This window comes from Pseudophryne corroboree (assembly GCF_028390025.1).
Source record: "Pseudophryne corroboree isolate aPseCor3 chromosome 3 unlocalized genomic scaffold, aPseCor3.hap2 SUPER_3_unloc_24, whole genome shotgun sequence".
In the NCBI taxonomy this organism is placed as follows: domain Eukaryota; kingdom Metazoa; phylum Chordata; class Amphibia; order Anura; family Myobatrachidae; genus Pseudophryne; species Pseudophryne corroboree.
The window spans coordinates 106,913-127,791 of record NW_026967513.1 but is presented as its reverse complement, the minus strand read 5'-3'; the positions used below and the strand labels follow the sequence as shown (position 1 = coordinate 127,791).

The window sequence follows — 20,879 nt, the reverse complement described above, 5'->3', positions numbered from 1 at the left end:
TATACAATTATGGGGACAGCCCCCAATAAGGCCCTTTGGAGAGACAGAGTATGCCAGCACACACCCAGCGCCACTGGACACTGGAATAAAATCCAAGACTGTACAGTGCTATTTTATAGAATAAATAATACACTCACTGCGCCAATTACATGTGCCTCCCTCTTTTTTGCCCTCTGTACTTGCTCAGCAGGGGAGAATCTTCTCTGTAGTTTGCTGTGGAGAAAAATGGTGCTGGTTAATGCTGGAGGAGCAAGCTCCGCCCCCTCAACGGCAGGCTTCGGTCCCGCTCAGATTCTTTATACTGGCGGGGGGTTTTCAATATACTGCCTCCGCAGTATCTAATATATTAGCCAGTGTCCCTTTAGGTTAATATTGCTGCCCAGGGCGCCCCCCCCGTGCCCTGCACCCTTACATTGCCTTATATGTATGTGGGGAGCAATGGCTGCGCAGTACCTCAGTGAAGATCTGAAGCCTTCTGCCGCCTTTGAAGTCTTCTTTCTTCTTATACTAACCCGGCTTCTATCTTCCGGCTCTTTGAGGAGGACGGCGGTGCGGCACCGGGACGAACAGCGATGACGACACCTGTGTTCCGACCCTCTAGAGCTAATGGTGTCCAGTAGCCTAAGAAGCAGAGCCTATCAGTTAAGTAGGTCTGCTTCTCTCTCCTCAGTCCCACAATGCAGGGAGCCTGTTGCCAGCAGTGCTCCCTGAAAATAAAAAAACCTAACAAAAAGTATTTTCAGAGAAACTCAGTAGAGCTCCCCTGCAGTGCATCCAGTCTCCTCTGGGCACAGGATCTAACTGAGGTCTGGAGTAGGGACATAGAGGGAGGAGCCAGTGCACACCCATCTAAAGTCTTTAGAGTGCCCATGTCTCCTGCGGAGCCCGTCTATACCCCATGGTCCTTACGGAGTCCCCAGCATCCTCTAGGACGTAAGAGAAAGAACCTTGAAGAACATCGCATGGCAATGATAAGTATACTGCAGAAGTTTAAAATGGTTTCTCACCTGAGTGATTTCTATTGTGCTGATTTATGTATGGAAATGGCCTCTGACCTGTGTGACGTCCCTGATGTTTAACAAGATCTGATCTGTGTACAAAACATTTCCCACACTCAGAACATGGAAATGGCTTCTCACCTGTGTGACTTCGCTGATGTCTAACAAGATGTGATTTACTTAACCATGCCTGCAAGTGCTCTATCTGACCTGGTGGCACGGGATGCGACCAGTCAGATAGTGTTAGCAGCGGCAGGGAAGATAAACTTCCCTCTGCTGCTGCTGTCAGAGGGACCGGAAGCGTTTTTTTACTAAATAAATAGTTAAGTGGTTAAACAACATTTCCCACACTCAGAGTAAGAAAATGGCTTCTCACCTGTGTGACGTCTCTGATGTTTAACAAGATCTGATTTGTGTGCAAAACAATTCCCACACTCAGTACATGGAAATGGCTTCTCACCTGTGTGACTTCGCTGATGTATAATAAGATCTGATTTATGTACAAAACATTTCCCACACTCAGGACATGGAAATGGCGTCTCACCTGTGTGACGTCTCTGATGTATAACAAGATGTGATTTGTATGCAAAACATTTCCCACACTCAGAACATGGAAATGGCTTCTCACCTGTGTGACATCTCTGATGTTTAATAAGATCTGATCTGTGTGCGAAACATTTCCCACACTCAGAACATGGAAATGGCTTCTCACCTGTGTGACTTCTCTGATGCATAACAAGATCTGATTTGTGTACAAAACATTTCCCACACTCAGGACATGGAAATGGCTTCTCACCTGTGTGACGTCTCTGATGTATAACAAGATATGATTTGCGTGCAAAACATTTCCCACACTCAGAACATGGAAATGGCTTCTCACCTGTGTGACATCTCTGATGTTTAATAAGATCTGATCTGTGTGCGAAACATTTCCCACACTCAGAACATGGAAATGGCTTCTCACCTGTGTGACGTCTCTGATGTTTAATAAGATCTGATCTGTTTGCGAAACATTTCCCACACTTAGAACATGGAAATGGCTTCTCCCCTGTGTGATGTCTCTGATGTAAAACAAGATCTGATTTGAGTGCGAAACATTTCCCACACTCCGAGCAAGAAAATGGCTTCTCACCTGTGTGATGTCTGTTATGTCTAACGAGATCTGATTTGTGTGCAAAACATTTCCCACACTCAGAACATGGAAATGGCTTCTCACCTGTGTGACTTCTTTGATGTATAACAAGATGTAATTTCTGGATAAAACATTTTCCACACTCAGAGCAAGAAAATGGCCTCTCACCTGTGTGACTTCTTTGATGTATAACAAGATCTGATTTGTGTGCAAAACATTTCCCACACTCAGAACATGGAAATGGCTTCTCACCTGTGTGACTTTGCTGATGTTTAACAAGATGTGATTTGTATGCAAAACATTTCCCACACTCAGAACATGGAAATGGCCTCTCAGCTGTGTGACTTCTCTGATGTCTAACAAGATATGATTTGTATGCAAAACATTTCCCACACTCAGAACATGGAAATGGCTTCTCACCTGTGTGACTTCTCTGATGTATAACAAGATATGATTTATTTGTAAAACATTTCCCACACTCTGAACATATCAGTGGCCTTCCACCTGCCTTACCTGTGTGTGGGTTAATAGGCTTTGTATTCTGTGTAACACATTTGGCATCTATAGCACATGGAAACTCTGTATCTACTCTCAGAGCTGTAACAGATGCACCAATATCAGAGTGATCAGGAGAACATTTCCTAGGATCAGGGGGACCAGCTGATAGAGCTAGATGTATAATTGGGGTAATGGGGTTATCTCCTGGAGAATCCTGTCTACTGTCATTATCTCTTATTTCGCAATCCGGGGATAACATTAGATATCCTTCTGAGATATTCCTGCTTGTGTGTCCATCTGCTGGAAAAAAATACATAATGGAAATGTAACTTTTCTGTAACAATATTAATCTTGTAAACAATAGGAGATGACTCTCTGGGACACTTAAAAATGTGTGTGTATAATAAAACATAACTTTTAATGAAGGCTTTATAATATTGTGTCTCAGACTATCATTGTATCTACCCTCCTGAGAACACTCACAATAACAAATGTAATATTATAATAAGACTTAGATATATCTCTCTCTTGTACTGGTAACTAACCATGAAGTATAAATGGAGATGTAGTCACTCGCCAAGTCCTATGCCAGCACCAATGTAAAACAATGGATGGGGAACATATCGTATGAATTGGAGATTCTAGATGAACAATAACATCAGTCATATGAGCTGATGGATCAGAGAAATGTCTCCTAACGTTACTCCTGGAAGCATTGGTAAGGTAGCATTCCTTTATGTGTGTGCTCATACGCTGGTAAGCCTGTACACGTGTTACTCACCCTTATATAAGGTATATTGCTACAAGAGAATAGGTGTGGAACAAGGTACTTTACATGCAATACACCATATGATACCCTGTAATCATCATCTGCTAAGTCACAATGCACATATAGTGGCAAGCTGCTCAATCAGATTGTGATGTCACTCAGGTGCTAAAAGGAAGGGGTAATTCTGTGTAAGATTTAAGTGTGATTCAAATACAAAAATATATACAAAGTGATAGAGAAAATCATAAGTGTTAATAAAGTGTTAGGGTGTGCTGACCTGAAGCCGCCCAGCCATACCGACATAGGGGCCACCGCACCCCACACCCACTCCATAATTAATTACACCTATGTCTGGGTCTGAATGCCCAGTGTAAGGCCACATGATAATGGCTCCTACAGCATCTGAGAACCAGCTTACCTAGAGACACCCCTAACTTCTCCAATGGCACAAGTCAGCAATCCCTCCTAATGCTGACCCATCCATGCCTCTCTAAATACAATGTACATATATTGGTAAGCTGCTCAATCAGATTGTGATGTCACTCAGGTGCTAAAAGGGTGGGGTAATTCTGTGTAATAAAAAAAATTGTGTTCCCTAATGCACACTGAGTGAAAAGTAATACTACATAATAATCAGATAATACGGAGATCTTAGTTGCGTATAACTGCAGATATAGGGTTAAGCCCCCAGGTCGATCGGCAAGGCGTCTCCATCACTGGGGGTCCCTAATACTAGGTATGGGTCCGGGGTGCAGGACCCCATCACGTCGGCACAGGTCGGCTACCCCAGGTCAGCACACAGGTGAAAATTATTAAGGGTTAATAAGAAGCACATAAGTACTATGTAAGTGAAGTGTGTTTAAAATACAAAAATATATACAAAGTGATAGGGAAAATCATAAGTGTTAATAAAGTGTTAGCAGCTTCAGGTCGGCACACCCTAAGTTATAATCTACTTTCTCTTACGTCCTAGAGGATGCTGAGGTCCATTTAGTACAATGGGGTATAGACGGGTCCTTTGGGAGCCACTGGCACTTTAGGAGTTTAATAGTGTGGGCTGGCTCCTCCCTCTATGCCCCTCCTACCAGACTCAGTTTAGAAAATGTGCCCGGAGGAGCCGGTCACAGCTAGGGGAACTCCTAGGAGTTTTCTTAGGTGTTTATTTTCTAGAGTTAGTTAGGTTACAGGAAGGCTGCTGGCAACAGCCTCCCTGCTTCGTGGGACTTAGGGGGGGTCGGGAATAGGAACCAACTTCCAGAAGAGTTAATGGTTCCCTACTCCGCTGACAGGACACTGAGCTCCTGAGGGTGCTGATCGCAAGCCCACGAGGTGACTGCTCACTCACGCAGCACGGCCGCCACCCCCCTAACAGAGCCAGAAGAAGGAAAAGTGGTGAGTACAGCACCAGCGTCTCAGTTAGCGGCAGGGTATGGCGGCACAAGGGTGGGAGCGTAGCTCTGACAGGCTGCGCTCCAGGAAGGCTCAGCAACACACAGTGTAGGTGCTTTGAGGGGCGTCCTCAGCCAGCGTGGATAAACCCTACACTGGTCACACAGCTAACAGGGGCTAATCCCCCTGTTATCACTAAAACCCTCAGGCCAGTATAAACAATTAGTGCAGGAAGCCGCATGCCATTACAAGGGGCGGGGCTTCCTCTCAGAGCGGATCCAGTACTCACCAGCGCCATTTTCTCTCTGCAGATCATAGGAACTAGGACACTGACAGGGAGCACTGCCCTCCCTATTAAGGTTAGTCAGTCAGCGCCGGGCTTTTATCATAATAACTGTCTGCAGGGGCGCTGTGTGGCTGGCTCCTTATACTCTGTGACTCTCTGAAGGTACTCTGGGGGAAACTGTGTCTGACATTTTCCTGTGTGTGTGTATCCACATTACCATGTCTAAGGACTCTGTGTCCTGTGCTGCAGGGTGTTTATCTTCTCCTGAGGAGTCTATTCCATGTACTCAGGACTGCAATGTGCTGTCTCACCCTTCTGACTCCGAACCCCCATGGGTGGATACTTTAAGGGGAATGATATCCCAGATTTCAACAAGGATGTCACATACTGAGAAAGAGACGCAGTTTTTGAGACAATCTGTAGTGGGTTTGAAGTATTCAGCTCCCACTACTTCATCTAAAACCCCACCTACATACCCACAAAAACATACACTTGCCCAGATAATGCAAGCTGACACTGATACCGACTCTGATACAGGGGACGGTGATGGGGATATGCAGGGGGGATGCATCCCTTGCTAAAGAGGTGCAGCTAATGATTGAAGCCATTAGGGATGTTTTGCATATTTCTGAGAAGGTTCTGGAACAAGTAATCTTATTTTACAGTAAATAAGAAATCCTCGCTTACCTTCCCTGCTTCTAAGGAGTTAAAACTCCTTGTTTTAAAAATCCTGGGAAAACCCATAGAAAAAATTCCAGATCACTAAAAGAATTCTCTTTGTTTTCCCTTTCCAAAAAGAGGATAGAAAGAAGTGGGAAAACCCACCTATTGTAGACGCTTCTGTATATAGGCTGTCTAAAAAGATGGTTTTACCTGTCCCTGCTTCAACCGCCTTATAGGAGCCGGCTGACGCAATATTGAGACTACGCTCAAATCACTATACACTGCTACAGGCGTGGCTTTAAGACCCACTATTGCTTGTGCGTGGATTTCTAAAGCCATAGTAAAGTGGTCAGGCACCTTACTAGAGGACTTAGATACTATGGATAGGAGTGACATTGACTTGTTATTACATCACATACAGGATTCTGCAGGTTTCATGGTGGAGAACATGAAGGACATTGGCCTGCTACTTCCATGGCTGTCTCGGCATGCAGAGGACTCTGGCTACGCCAATGGACTGCGGATGCAGAAACCAAGAAAAGTGTGGAGTTCCTGCCATTCACAGGTCAGGCACTATTTAGGGACGCATTGGATGCGTGGAATCCACGGCGACAGCGGGTAAGTCGACATTTCTTCCCTCCGCAGCAGCCCCAGCTAGGAAATCTTATCCTATACTGCAGTCCTTTTGGACCGCAAAATTTTAAAAATCCAAACCCCCTCCCACCTTCTTTAGAGGAGGTCAGGGAACATCCAAAAGACCTGCACCAACAGGTTCCCAGGAACAGAAACCAGGTTCTGCTTCCTCCAAATATTCAGCATGATGGTGTACCTCCCAGCCTGAAGATCAGGCAGGTGGGTGCGAGACTAAGATTTCAGTCACAGCTGGGCGTCATCATGCCTAGACCCCTGGGTGACGGATATTGTTACCCAGGGGTACAGACTGGAGTTTCAGGAACTCCCACCTCACAGATTCTTCAAATCAGGCTTACCAGCTTCGCTGACAGAAAGTGCTATCCTACAGGAAGCCATTAAAAAATTGGTACGAACAAATGTCATTGTTCCAGTTCCACCTCACCCAAAAACCAAGGGTTATTACTCAAACCTGTTTGTGGTACCAAAACCGGACGGTTCGGTAAGGCCTATATTGAACCTGAAATTGTTGAACCCCTACTTGAGGGTTTTCCAAATCAAGATGGAGTCTCTGAGAGCGGTGATCTCAGGTCTGGAGGAGGGGGAATTCCTAGTATCCCTTGATATCAAGGATGCGTACCATCACATTCCGATCTGATCCCACCTCTCCAGGCCTTTCTACGGTTTGCACTACAGGACTGTCACTATCAGTTCCAGACGTTGCCATTTGGCCTCTCCACAGCACCGAGGGTGTGCACCAAGGTCATGGCGGAGATGATGCTCCTCCTACGGAAACAGAGAGTGAACATAATTCCATATCTGGATGATAGGCTGATAGGGGCATCTTCCAAGGAGAAGCTGTTGCAGAGTATTGCGCTCTCAACTCAACTACTCTGGGATCATGGGTGGATCCTGAACCTTCCAAATTCACATTTGGAACTGACAAGGAGACTGCCCTTCCTGGGGATAATACTTGACGCAGAAATGCAGAGGGTGTTTCTACCAGTGGAGAAAGCATTGGTGATCCAATCAATGGTCCGGGATGTCTTGAAACCTCCCCGGGTATCGGTTCATTGATGCATTCACCTTCTGGGGAAGATGGTATCCTCCTACGAGGCTCTACAATACAGAAGATTCCATGCACGGTTCTTCCAGCTGGATCTCCTGGACAAGTGGTCGGGATCGCATCTTCACATGCACCAGCCGATATGCCTGTCACTGAAAGCCAGAATTTCACTACTCTGGTGGCTGCAAACTTCTCACCTGCTCAAGGGCCGCAGGTTCGGGATTCAGAATTGGATTCTTCTAACCATGGATGCAAGCCTCAAAGGTTGGGGAGTAGTCACCAATGGGGAAAACTTCACAGGAGAGTGGTCAAGCCAGGAATCGGTTCTTCCAATAAACATTCTGTAACTAAGGGCCATATACAATGGCCTTCTACAAGCGGCTCATCTTCTGCAAGATCAAACTATTCAGGTTTAGTCAGACAACATCACAGCGGTGTCCTACATAAACAGGCAGGGTGGAGCGAAGAGCAGGGCTGCAATGTCAGAGGTAACAAGAATCCTGACACACACTGGCACTGTCGGCGATCTTCATTCCGGGAGTGGACAACTGGGAAGCAGACTTCCTCAGCAGGCATAATCTCCATCCAGGAGAATGGGGCCTCCACCCAGAAGTATTCACAGAGGTAACACGCCGATGGGGTATACCTCAGATAGACATGATGGACTCTCGCCTCAACAAGAAGCTTCAGAGGTACTGTTCCAGCTCACGAGACATACAGGCAGTGGCGGTGGACACCCTGGTGACTCCATGGGTGTTCCAGTCAGTGTATGTGTTCCCTTCACTTCCACTCATCCCAAGGATTCTCAAACTAATAAAAAGATCAAGAGTTCCGGCGATCCTCATTGCTCTGGACTGGCCAAGGCGGGCTTAGTACGCGGATCTTCTGGCATTACTGCTGGAGGATCAGAGGCCTCTTCATCTTCGCTAGGACCTTTTACTGCAGGGGCCGTTTGCCTATCAAGACTTACCGCGGCTACGTTTGACGGCATGGAGGTTGAACGCCAGATCTTAGCACGGAAGGGCATTCCGAATAAGGTTATTCCTACTCTGATACAAGGGGGTAACGTCTAAGCATTACCATCGAATTTGGAAAAAGTATGTGTCTTGGTGTGAATCCAAAAAGTTTCCTACGGTGGAGTTTCAACTGGGACATTTTCTCCTCTTTCTGCAAGCAGGTGTTGGCCTACGCTTGGGCTCCATCAAGGTACAGATTTTGGCCTTGTCTATTTTCTCCCAGAAACAATTGGCTGCTATCCCTGAGGTTCAGACTTTCTTGAAAGGAGTTCTGCACATCCAACCACCCTTTGTGCCTCCTATGGCACCGTGGGATCTTAATGTGGTGCTGTAGTTCCTGCAATCGGATTGCTTCGAACCTTTACAAGAGGTGGACGTAAAGTTTCTTACTTGGAAGGTGATCACGTTGTTGGCCTTGGCTTCTGCCAGACGTGTGTCAGAATTGGGGGCATTGTCGCACAAGAGCCCCTATTTGATTTCACATGAGGATAGAGCTGAGCTCAGAACGCGTCAGATATTTCTCCCTGAGGTTGTGCCGGCTTTTCATATCAACCAACCTATTGTGGTGCCAGTAGCTACTGACATCTCAATTACCTCAAAGTCCTTGGATGTCGTGCAGGCTTTGAAAATCTATGTGAAGAGAACTACTCGTCACAGGAAGTCAGACGCACTATTTGTACTTTATGATCCCAAAAAGATTGGGTGTCCTGCTTCTAAGCAGACAATTTCACGCTGGATCAGGCTTACTATCCAGCATGGAATGTAAACTACCGAAGTAGAGATGGCGCTGACATGTGTTGTATATCCTCAAGCAGCTGAAATAGGAAGGGCTAGTCAGACCCTTTGTATATAACAATAAATAAAGGTGATTCAGCGCTAGTGACTAGTTATAATAATAATTATTATTAAAATTTATTGAAAACATACATTGATTTCTTGTATAATAACATACACTTTACTGTTGCAACAGATAAAAAATGGTGGTACCACGACACAAAAAATGAAATATAAGAATAAAAAATAAAAAATAAAAAGTTCCAAAAAATATATATGTATAGGGCCTAGATCAACACTGCTTATTGGTTGAAGAAATTCTTAGATTGCTGGGTATGTAGCAAGATGCCTTATCCTAGGGAAATGAATAACGGTGTTACCAGTTTGCTGTAGTGAGTCCTCCACTCGGTTAGCACTCCGTAGTCATGGGGATTCTCTCACTTCTTTGATTGTCCCGTGCTGGAATTAGTGAGGGAGATGAACCCTGATAGGTCCTGATGCAATATCTTCCCTGGAGTTATTCCATGCGGGTCACCGTTCCCAAAAATGGATAGCCGGCAGATCTTGTAGTTAGTGGATCCCAGTCTTTGTCACCAACGCGTTTCACTGCTGGTGCAGCTTTCTCAAGGTGTATATGCAGTGTAAAAAGAGCCCTTATATAGCAGTGTTGATCATAATCGGCTACAGGTGTGCAGTTTCCAATCAATTCCTAAATTCATCAAATCTAAAAACTAATCTAGTTAAATTAATACATCATTTGCCAGAGGACAGTCCTATTAAACAATAGTAAAAACGAAATGTTGAAATACCTTAAAAAACGATTTTATTAAATTCATAATGGTCACATGATCGTTTGTCCCGGAAGTGGGAAGCGATCACATCCTGGATTCAGGCGTGCGTGTCACCCCTCTATTTCACTTCAGTGAAAGAGAAAGGTTTGTCTGGTCAAAATATAGCACGTGATCGGATTTCCGATTACGTGACCCGCCCGTGACGTCTCTCTCCCCCTTCGGCGAGAGAGAGGTAATATGTAGTTAGTCAGAATAGGACACATGATCGGAGTTCCGATCACGTGACCCGCCCGCAACGTCTCTCCCTCGCTTCAGCGAGAGGGGAGGTAAGTCTAGTCAGATAGAGACACGTGATCAATTTTAATGCCGGACAGATTTTCAAACACAGATGTAAGTTTGTCCAATCACATGACCTTAATCATGGTCAAGACATTAACATACATCCCGTTGTCCAGCATCACCAAGAGCCATCAAATGTATACATAGGTCTTCATTAGGAAAAAATTACAGCCTATGTCGACAGTTTTCTACAACCTCGTGTCTCTCGGTTGAGGTCATTCATCTCAGATACCACACACTTCCTCCAATTATTGGAGAATGTTAAGTGGAAATCGACCTATTCATTTGCGACTTTAGATGTCTCGGCTCTCTATACGAACATCCCCCATAATTTGGGGGTGCAAGTTATACATGAGATACTTTCCCATGATCATGACCTCTCCGAGAGACACGAACAATTTCTAGTCGACTCTATATCCTTCATTCTTTCACACAACTATTTTCTTTTTTCGGACACTTTTTATCTTCAAACTATGGGCACGGCCATGGGGACCAGATTCGCCCCGAGCTACGCTAACCTCTATGTCGGCCAATTATAGGACCGATTTGTGTGGCAAAGCGGGTTCGGGGAGAAGCTGGTCTTCTACGGCCGATACATAGATGACCTTTTTATTATTTGGGATGGGGATTTGGATTCTTTTTCACAGTTTGTTTGTTTTCTCAACAACAACACTTATAATTTACAGTTCACCTCTCACTTTAGTAAAACTAACATTTCTTTCCTGGACATAGCCCTTAGTATTGAAGATAACTGTATCCTGACTTCCAATTTTGTGAAAGAAGTAGGGAACAACGGTTACTTACATTATAAAAGCGCACACTATGACCCCTGGAAAAAGAACATTCCAAGGGGCCAACTGATGCGACTACGTAGGAACTGCTCTACCATGGAATCTTTCTTGTCACAAGCAGACCAATTAATACAGAAATTCAGAGATAGAGAATACCCTCAATATATTCTAGACATTGCCTTGAAAGAAACATTAGCAATGAACAGACAGTCACTATTGGTCCACAAATCCAAAACTGTTCATCAAGACCAAAAGAATAGAGAGTTGGCCTTTATCTCAAAGTTTAATAATGAATCAAAAAGGATCAAATCCATTATAAAACAAAATTATCCTATGTTAAAAAGTGACCCCCTTTTGTCCAAGATACTTCCTCCTAATCCAGAATTTATATTCAAGAAAAATAAGTCACTGAAAACAATCCTAGCCCCAAGCCAATTGAAGACTATACCTTCAAATAATACCAAAGGTATGTCATGGTTACCTCCATTAACTAATGGCTTCTACAAATGTGGGGCAAACCGGTGTACAACCTGTCTTCATACGTGCAATAAAACTAAAGAAATAGTCTCTCCTGTGGACCAGAAAATTATAAAAATATCAAGTTTTATTAACTGTAATACCTCTTGGGTCATCTACCGCTTACAATGTAGCTGTAAATTGAATTATGTGGGAAGTACAACAAGAAGTATCAAAATCAGATTCATGGAGCACCGTAGGAATATTGTGAATGGGGTAACCAACCATAGTGTCCTAAGACATTTTCTCAAATTTCATAACAAAGATCCATCATCCCTGACCATTACAGGTCTTGAACACATCAAGAAAACTGAGAGAGGGGGTGACAGATACACCCGCTTATGCAAACAGGAAATTTTCTGGACATTCCAGCTTGATTCATTATATCCTAGCGGTCTCAATGAGGCCCTAGAGCTGAATGCACTTCTCTGAAGGGAGATGTTATTTCAGAGGTGGAGAAGCTGATCTGTCACGAGGATTTTCTTTATTATACCAAAGATCAATTCATATACAAAATAATAATAAAAAATATATATGAGAAATAATATTTTCTAGATATATTTGTGCTCTATTGTGTCTTATATCACACCATATGACGGAATCTCTGATGAAATAATAATGATCTTTTGTGCTGCTAGACCATGTTATATGTGATCATTAAATTGTCAAAAGATACTAGATGAGTTTAACTGAAGAATGAACCAATGAATATGCAAGAATTTGATCTTTACCTATTTATTATAAGATGCTCAACTACCATTTATGAGCATGAGACTACTTTGGTTATTATAATTAGAAGATAAATGAGATTATTATGGAGCCAATGATGCTATGGTCTGCTTTTATTTATTTTATATCTATTAAAAATGATAAATTCTAAACTAAATATGTGGTATCATCCAGGAGGGAAGAAGGTTGTTGGATGTGTGTCATGCTAATGATGTGGTTAGAAGGATATTAAAATGGCATTTTTGTTCCAACATCCCCCTTGCCATATAATAATTATTATATATTTTTTTCCTAATGAAGACCTATATATACATTTTGATGGCTCTTGGTGATGCTGGACAACGGGATGTATGTTAATGTCCTGACCATGATTAAGGTCATGTGATTGGACAAACTTACATCTGTTTTTGAAAATCTGTCCGGCATTAAAATTGATCACGTGTCTCTATCTGACTAGACTTACCTCCCCTCTCGCTGAAGCGAGGGAGAGACGTTGCGGGCGGGTCACGTGATCGGAACTCCGATCACGTGTCCTATTCTGACTAACTACATATTACCTCTCTCTCGCCGAAGGGGGAGAGAGACGTCACGGGCGGGTCACGTGATCGGAACTCCGATCACGTGCTATATTTTGACCAGACAAACCTTTCTCTTTCACTGAAGTGAAATAGAGGGGTGACACGCACGCCTGAATCCAGGATGTGATCGCTTCCCACTTCCGGGACAAACGATCATGTGACCATTATGAATTTAATAAAATCATTTTTTAAGGTATTTCAACATTTCGTTTTTACTATTGTTTAATAGGACTGTCCTCTGGCAAATTATGTATTAATTTAACTAGATTAGTTTTTAGATTTGATGAATTTAGGAATTGATTGGAAACTGCACACCTGTAGCCGATTATGATCAACACTGCTATATAAGGGCTCTTTTTACACTGCATATACACCTTGAGAAAGCTGCACCAGCAGTGAAACGCGTTGGTGACAAAGACTGGGATCCACTAACTACAAGATCTGCCGGCTATCCATTTTTGGGAACGGTGACCCGCATGGAATAACTCCAGGGAAGATATTGCATCAGGACCTATCAGGGTTCATCTCCCTCACTAATTCCAGCACGGGACAATCAAAGAAGTGAGAGAATCCCCATGACTACGGAGTGCTAACCGAGTGGAGGACTCACTACAGCAAACTGGTAACACCGTTATTCATTTCCCTAGGATAAGGCATCTTGCTACATACCCAGCAATCTAAGAATTTATTCAACCAATAAGCAGTGTTGATCTAGGCCCTATACATATATATTTTTTGGAACTTTTTATTTTTTATTTTTATATTTCATTTTTTGTGTCGTGGTACCACCATTTTTTATCTGTTGCAACAGTAAAGTGTATGTTATTATACAAGAAATCAATGTATGTTTTCAATAAATTTTAATAATTATCTAACTAGTCACTAGCGCTGAATCACCTTTATTTATTACTATCCAGCATGCTTATTCCGCGGCAGGATTGCCAATTCCAAAATCTGTTCAGGCGCACTCTACCCGTAAAGTGGGTTCTTCCAGGGCAGCTGCACAGGGTGTCTCGGCTATTCAGCTTTGCCGAGCAGCTACTTGGTCACGTTTGCTAAGTTTTACAAGTTCTATACTTTGGCCTCTGAGGACCTCAAGTTTGGTTAATCAGTTCTGCAGGAACCTCAGCACTCTCCCTCCTGTACTGGGAGCTTTGGTACATTTCCATGAAATGGATCCCAGCATCTTCTACAGGCTACTGTTAGGGTCTCCTGCCCTGTGCTGCCACGTCGTCATGGCAACCGGGAGACAAGTGCTAGCGGAGTAACCTGAGCGCAGCTGATACTCCAGTTCGGGTCTTTTGCTGTGCAGTGGTTACAGGCAGGGGATCCGGTGCTGGTTTTTGTGCTCACAGTCTGTGAGGTCTGAGTGGGGCGTGGACAGCACCTGCTTTATAAGGCCTCTTCTCAGATTAAGCAGATGCTGCTGAATCTTTGTTGGTTAGTCAGTTCCTGAAAATTAGCCAGTACTGTGTAGCTTTGTATTTGTTATTGCTTACTGCAAATAGGCCTGGAGATTTGGTACTACACTCTGCCAATCCAGACCTAGCAGTAAGACTGGAGTCAGTCGTTTAGCCTGCTGAAGTTCTTTTGCTATTCTGTGAACCCAGCAGGTTTGTGGCTGTACTTTCAGACCTGCATGCTTAATCCTCTCTCACTGTGCAGGGCGTCCATGTGTCAGTTTAGTGGCAGGAAGCTGAACCTGTGCCCTGCAAGTGAGAAATAGGATTGTGGAGACTCTCCTTGTGTCTACTATTCCATCTCTGACCAAGGAGTTTGCTGCCACACCCGTTGGTAACCCTTTAGGGTTTTGCTGTTGCCCTTAGCAACAGCATTTCGGGTTCTCTACGTATTAAAACACAACATCTTGCTTTTTCCATCTGAGCATTTGTAATACTAGGGAGACACCCAGTTTCTTAGCCTCTGGGCTTATCTGTTCACTTTGTGTTGGTTTTGTTACCCTATCACTTTCTGTGTACGTGATGTCATATTTCCCAGTCTGTCTGTTAGTTCATTTGTTTTGCATCCCTCTCTGTTCAGACACCAGTACATTCCTGCAGGCACTGGTGTGCATAACAGCTACGAGAAAAGGATTTACCGGTAGGTAATTAAAATCATATTTTTACATCAGTGTCTTACCTCTATATTCTCAATAGTAATAAGGATGGTGTGTGTAAAGAGAATTACATATCAGGATCTATACAGCTGCCGCCATACTTCTGCCTCTCATACGTGTGCTACTGGCAGCAGTGAACATCTGAGTGAGAGTGCAGGGAAGACAGCAGAGTCTGATGAGAAAGAGATTGGATCTGCCTTTGTAGGGCTGTACAACACCTGTCACCCCTGTTAGTATATAAAATAATAAATAAGAGGAGCGTGGTCCATCCAGACGTGCTTTCTGGAGCTCTCCTCACTAAGTGGCTTCTTATCTACCCTACCTGATAGCTCTCAGCCACCACTGGGAAAAATACCCAGTCTATTAAGTCCCCCACTCCTACTGCCCTAAAGCCGCTCGCTCCGCTCACTCTTGGCACCTTTCACTGTCACAGCCTAGTGACGCCTATGAAGCCATGGGCTGTATTCTGGGGCTAAGCGTGCCCAGTCTTTGCCTTCTGCCTTCAATAAGGTTTAATATAAATATCATATATATATATATATATATATAGAGAGAGAGAGAGAGAGAGAGAGAGAGAGAGAGAGCACAACGACACGGGACGTGCACATGGGTGTAGATGGTGACACTAAAACTACTGGATGATCATTGTGAATGTCTGAGGTATTGATACAATGCAAATTTGTTGAGATATTGTTTCTTTTTCAGATGAAACCATGGGTCGTGCACGTGATGCAACTGGCAAAAGGGAGCCATTGGTTGTGGCCGAGACCGGCATTTGTTTGTTGGTGATCCCTTGTAGACAGTGAGTAGTATCCATCTACAGTGGAAGAAGCCTGGACACCAAGAATCTCAGCGGCGGAACAGTGGGTGAAAGTAGATCATGACAAATCGGGACCACAGGTATTTAGGGCGCCTAGCAACCACCAATCATTCCAAACGCATCAGGAACTGAACCAACAGTACAATGCTGGACCCAGCCAAGCAGTCCCAGATCTGGTGAATTGGAGGGCCACATAAGATGTAGCGATACGTCAGACTGGTGCTCTGAAAACCAATCCAAGCATTTCGGCCACTGTTCCGCCGCTGAGAGCAAACCTAAAGTTTAACACTAATGTGATAGCTGTTTTTATGGTAATTATTTTTAGCAATAGAGTAGGACCTGCAGTATAGTGGGGTCCCTTGTCGGGGGCTGCAGGCTTAAATGCACTGAGCAATACATGAACCAAAACTCCACTGTTCATTATTGTTAGTTAAATATACGTTATGGTAAGAATTTACCGTTGATAACGGTATTTCTCCTATATCCACAGGTTTCCACAGGATAACAATGGGATATGATGGAGCGACAGCGGATTGGCACCAAATGATCACAAGCTTTCAGGCCTCCCAGGATGAAACAGGCTCGTCCATATATCCCCGCCCACTGGCTCAGTGAAATCAGTTGTATTCCAAAGCATTTAGGCAGGAGCTTTATGTAGAACCCTATTCAGGCGAGAAGAACACACTTGCACACCCTTCCATGCAAGAGGGAAGAGGTTAGTCAGTATAAAGTTTCTCAAATCGAGTGCGTCAGGGTGGAAATCTGTGGACATATGAGAAATACAGTTATCAACGGTAAGTTCTTACCATAACGTATATTTATCCGGCTGGGTCCACAGGTTATCCACAGGATAACAATAAGATTTTAAACCTAATGGTAAATCTTTTTCTCCTAGTCCGCAGAGGATGCTGGGGACTCCGTAAGGACCATGGGGTATAGACGGGCTCCGCAGGAGACATGTGCACTCTAAGACCTTTTAATGGGCGTGAGCTGGCTCCTCCCTCTATGCCCCTCCTCCAGACCTGTTATAAAACTGTGCCCAGAGGAGACGGACATTTCGAGGAAAAGAATTAAGGGTGAGATACATACCAGCTCACACCACAACACACCGTATAACATGGTATATAACTAAACCAGTTAACAGCATGAACAACAGAAATCAGAAACAGTCTGATCTCAACCGTACACAACTCTCGTGTAACTACATCAGTAACTATGTACAAGTACTGCAGATTTATTCCGCACTGGGACGGTCGCCCAGCATCCTCTTGTTATGAGCCACGGCTGTGGCTCATTCCTGTTTTGCATGTCAGTTATGTATTTTATGTTTATAAGTTGTCTTGCAGGCCAGGATTTCCCGTTGCTCTGTTTTAGAATACTCTTGGTTGCTGCCGCTGGTGAGTCTGTGTAATTGCAGCTTGTTCCCATGTGTTCAGCCTCACCTGGCTGCTAATTGCATCTTGTCAGTTTGGAGTCATGCAACAGGGCAGCTGTATGAAATTATTAATTCGGCCTCTCTGTTATATGCTGGCTGACTGCAATTCACAGATGCTGGTGATATTTCTAAGTTTCCAGTCTGCTTGAGTTCTGAGCTTGTTCCTGCCAGTTCCTGAATTCCTGTGTCAGTCCCTGTGTCGATTCCTGTGTCTGATCCCGTGTCCTGCCGTTAAGCGTTCCTGTCCTGAAGTCCAGTGGCTTTGCCTGTGCCTGGTCAAGTTTCTGGCTTCTTGGTGTTCACCGGCCTGTCGTTTTGGGATTCTGCCTGTCATCTAGTTCTGAGAGTCTGTGCCGGCAGCATTGGAGGTTCCTGTCCGTTTGCCAGTATTTGTACCGGTTCCGTGAGTAGCGGCTCTGCCGCGTCCGTCGGCCTAGGCCGCTGTATTCTGTTATTATTCCTGTCACTGGTGTTTTGCAGAGGGTTCTGCTTATGCTGTCACCGCCGGTACACAAAAGTATGGTGTCGGCGTGTGGTCAGCATTTCCTTTGTTGTTCTTTTCCTTTGGCGGCAAGCCGCACATGCATTTGGTTTTAGGCTAGTTAATAGCCCCTGGCTTTGGTTGTTTCAGTTAGAGGGCCCCTTGTTATCACCCTGTCTCGGTACACTCTTTGTCTCTCATTAAGACCTGAGGGGTCATCGAAGTTGGGCAGACGTAATCCGCCCTTCAAATGCGGCTGCCATGGGCTCAAGCAACCATAGTCTCGCAAGAGTGTACTGACAGCACGGGCGAGACAACGGAGATAGGGCGCCAGGGGCTATTACCTTTCCATTCTCCTTTCCCAGCATTACGCCCTGGTGCTCTGGACTCACTTCATAACATCTCCCTTGTTCTGAGCACCAGGAACCTAACATAATCACCAGCCCTACCACAAAAAATAAATAAAACTTTTTTCTTTTTTGGCCCAGTCCAGTGTCTAGTCTAGAATCCAGTCCTGTCTAGAATTCAGTGTGCTGAACCCAGTCCGGTGTTTATAATCCAGTCCTGTCTAGTATTCAGTATGCAGAATCCAATCCAGTGTTTAGAATCCTGTCCTGTTTAGAAACTAGTGTGCAGAATTCCAGTCTGGTGTTTAAAAATCCAGTCCTGTTTTGTCTAGTTTAAAAAATTCAGTCTTGTCTTGCCTAGTCTTGCCTTGTCTAGTCTTGCCTTGTCTAGTTTTAAATCCTCCTATGTCTACTATGCAAGCCCTGCAGGCATCTCTCTCAGCCCTGAACCATGCTTTCAGTGCTTTGAGACCAGAGCGACTAGAAGTTTTGCAGCAATCCCTAAAACAACTGCAAAACCTTCTGACTGAAATCTTGCTCATCTTGCCAGAAGTCGTTGAGAGTACATCTATCTCTAAAGAGACTCTTGTTCACAGTATGGTGACAAGAGAATCCTCTGGTTTAATTGAAGAGAAAAGGTTTAAAAGTTTTCTGCGGCCCAGGCTCTCAGAAGAGGAGCGTCTGCGTCACAGAAACTTAAACTTGTGCCTATATTGTGGGGGTTTAGGCCACTATCTGCAGACCTGTGAGTTGCGCAAGCCAAAGTGTGTTGACGAGTCTTGCCCTCTGGCCAAGTTGAGTCAGGATACAAGACCTACTCCTGTCTCTACTGTGGCAGAGGTACTTGTCACACAACCCACACTAAAAAGCTCTCTGTCCTATAATTGGGGTCCTTGGGCAAGGGAGCCCCATTATAGATTCAGGAATCAAAAGAGAATGTTTCTCTCCTCTCTTGAGGTTCCTGTGGAAGCAGAGTTGCAAGCCCCTGGAGTGGTGCCCGTAGCCCAGGCTCCTGGAGTGGTTCCCCGAGCCCAGGGTCCTGGAGAGGTGCCCGTTGCCCAGGTCCTGGAGAGGTGCCTGTTGCCCAGGGTCCTGGAGAGGTGCCTGTTGCCCAGGGTCCTGGAGAGGTGCCCGATGCTCAGGTTCTTGGTGCGGTACCCGGTGCCCAGAGTGCTGGAGCGGTACCCGGTGCCCAGAGTGCTGGAGCAGTACCCGGTACCCAGAGTGCTGGAGCGGCACCCGGTGCCCAGAGTGCTGGAGCGGTACCCGGTGCCTAGAGTGCTGGAGCGGTACCCGATGACCAAGCTTATAGAGGGACATCAAATATTGTAGCTCAGGTGTCCATACCAGAAGGGGTCTCAGAGGCCGTTACCCCAGGTAGGGACTTGAAAAGCGCAACCCCAGAAAGGGTATCTAAAACCACAGTTCTAGAAGGGAACTCGAGAAGCAAAACCCCAGAAGGGATATTTGAAGTTATATCCCCAAGTGGGGTCTCGAGAGACGCAGCCTCTAAGAAGGGTCTAGAGGTCGCTTCCCCAGGAAAGAACTTAAGAGGCGTAGCATTAGTGGAGGTGCTGAAGGTTATAGCTTCAGCAAAAGTCCCGGAAGTCATAGTCCCGGGAGAAGTTTAGATAATTATTGACTCGGAGAGGGAGGCCAATGGCTCGGTCCCAGTTAGGGAGGCCGACGGCTCGGTCCCAGTAAAAGAATCCGAGGTGCTGACCCCAGCGGGGTTCCCGGAGGCCACTGCCCCGGGTGGGGTTCAGAAAGTCACTGCCCCGGGTGGGGTTCAGAAAGTCACTGCCCTGGGTGGGGTTCAGAAAGTCACTGCCCCAGGTGGGGTTCAGAGAGTCTCAGCCTCGAGTAAGGTCAATAGTGACCAGGTCCTAGCAAAGCACTTCAGTCAGTCAGATGGGAAGGAAACAGATCCTGACTCTGTTGATATCTCAACATCCATAATATTTGATGGGGACTTGGCCCAATTTCTGGCGCTTTACAAACACTATTACATTATTATGTTGTCTAGACCATTTCTGGGCATCACTTCAGAGAACCTTGTGCTCTATCTGATTTATTCTTTTAGAGGAGAGCCTTTTGAGTGGGCGACCAGCCTAATGAAAGCTGAAGATCCCATTCTTCAGGATCTCCCAGCATTCAGTGATGCAATTATTAAAAGATATGGTCCCAAAGAAATTGGTTCAGGTTCCTCTAAGTCACCCGTCTTGTCTGTTGAGAGTCCACCAAATACTGTAAACTCGGCACAAGAGTCCCAGCCCGTTGTTTTGACTGCAGGATGTGCTTTTCTGACTTCTTCTTCTTCTAATAATAGTACTTTGCCAGAAAGTTCAGCTCCCAAGGGTAAGAAACCTGTCTCTGATTTGAACGCAGCCTTGCTGGGTGGTACCATCAGTTCAGACAATATTTGGGGAATTACCTTGGTCAGACCTAAAGAGCTTTGTAAAAAGAAGAAGAAAAATAAATAATTTTTTGACTCTTGCCTTGATTAAATAAAAAAAAAAAAAAAAAGATTTTTTTTTTCCTTGTCTTGTGTCCAGTGGCCACTGTCAGGGGGAGGGCACTGTTACAAGCTGTGGTTGCAGCTTGTTTCTGTTTTTGTGTCTGTTAGACCAGTGTGTCAGGGTTTTTTTTTGTATCCCTTGTTTTGGATAGTCTGTATTTTGGGGTTCTTTGACCCCTCCTCAAGGGGGGCGTACT

At 44.8% G+C, this 20,879-nt stretch overlaps 1 protein-coding gene across 1 annotated transcript in view; it reads right to left on the bottom strand.

Annotated features, from left to right (window-relative positions):
* Positions 1 to 918: 918 nt before the first annotated feature.
* The window catches only part of LOC134983793 (oocyte zinc finger protein XlCOF6-like), a 77,153-nt gene continuing 57,192 nt past the window's right edge, over positions 919 to 20,879 (bottom strand). The window contains exon 4 of the mRNA XM_063949426.1: positions 919 to 2,928. Coding sequence (XP_063805496.1) covers positions 1,322 to 2,928 — 1,607 coding nt within the window. The 3' untranslated portion in view covers positions 919 to 1,321. The remainder of the gene's footprint in view (positions 2,929 to 20,879) is intronic.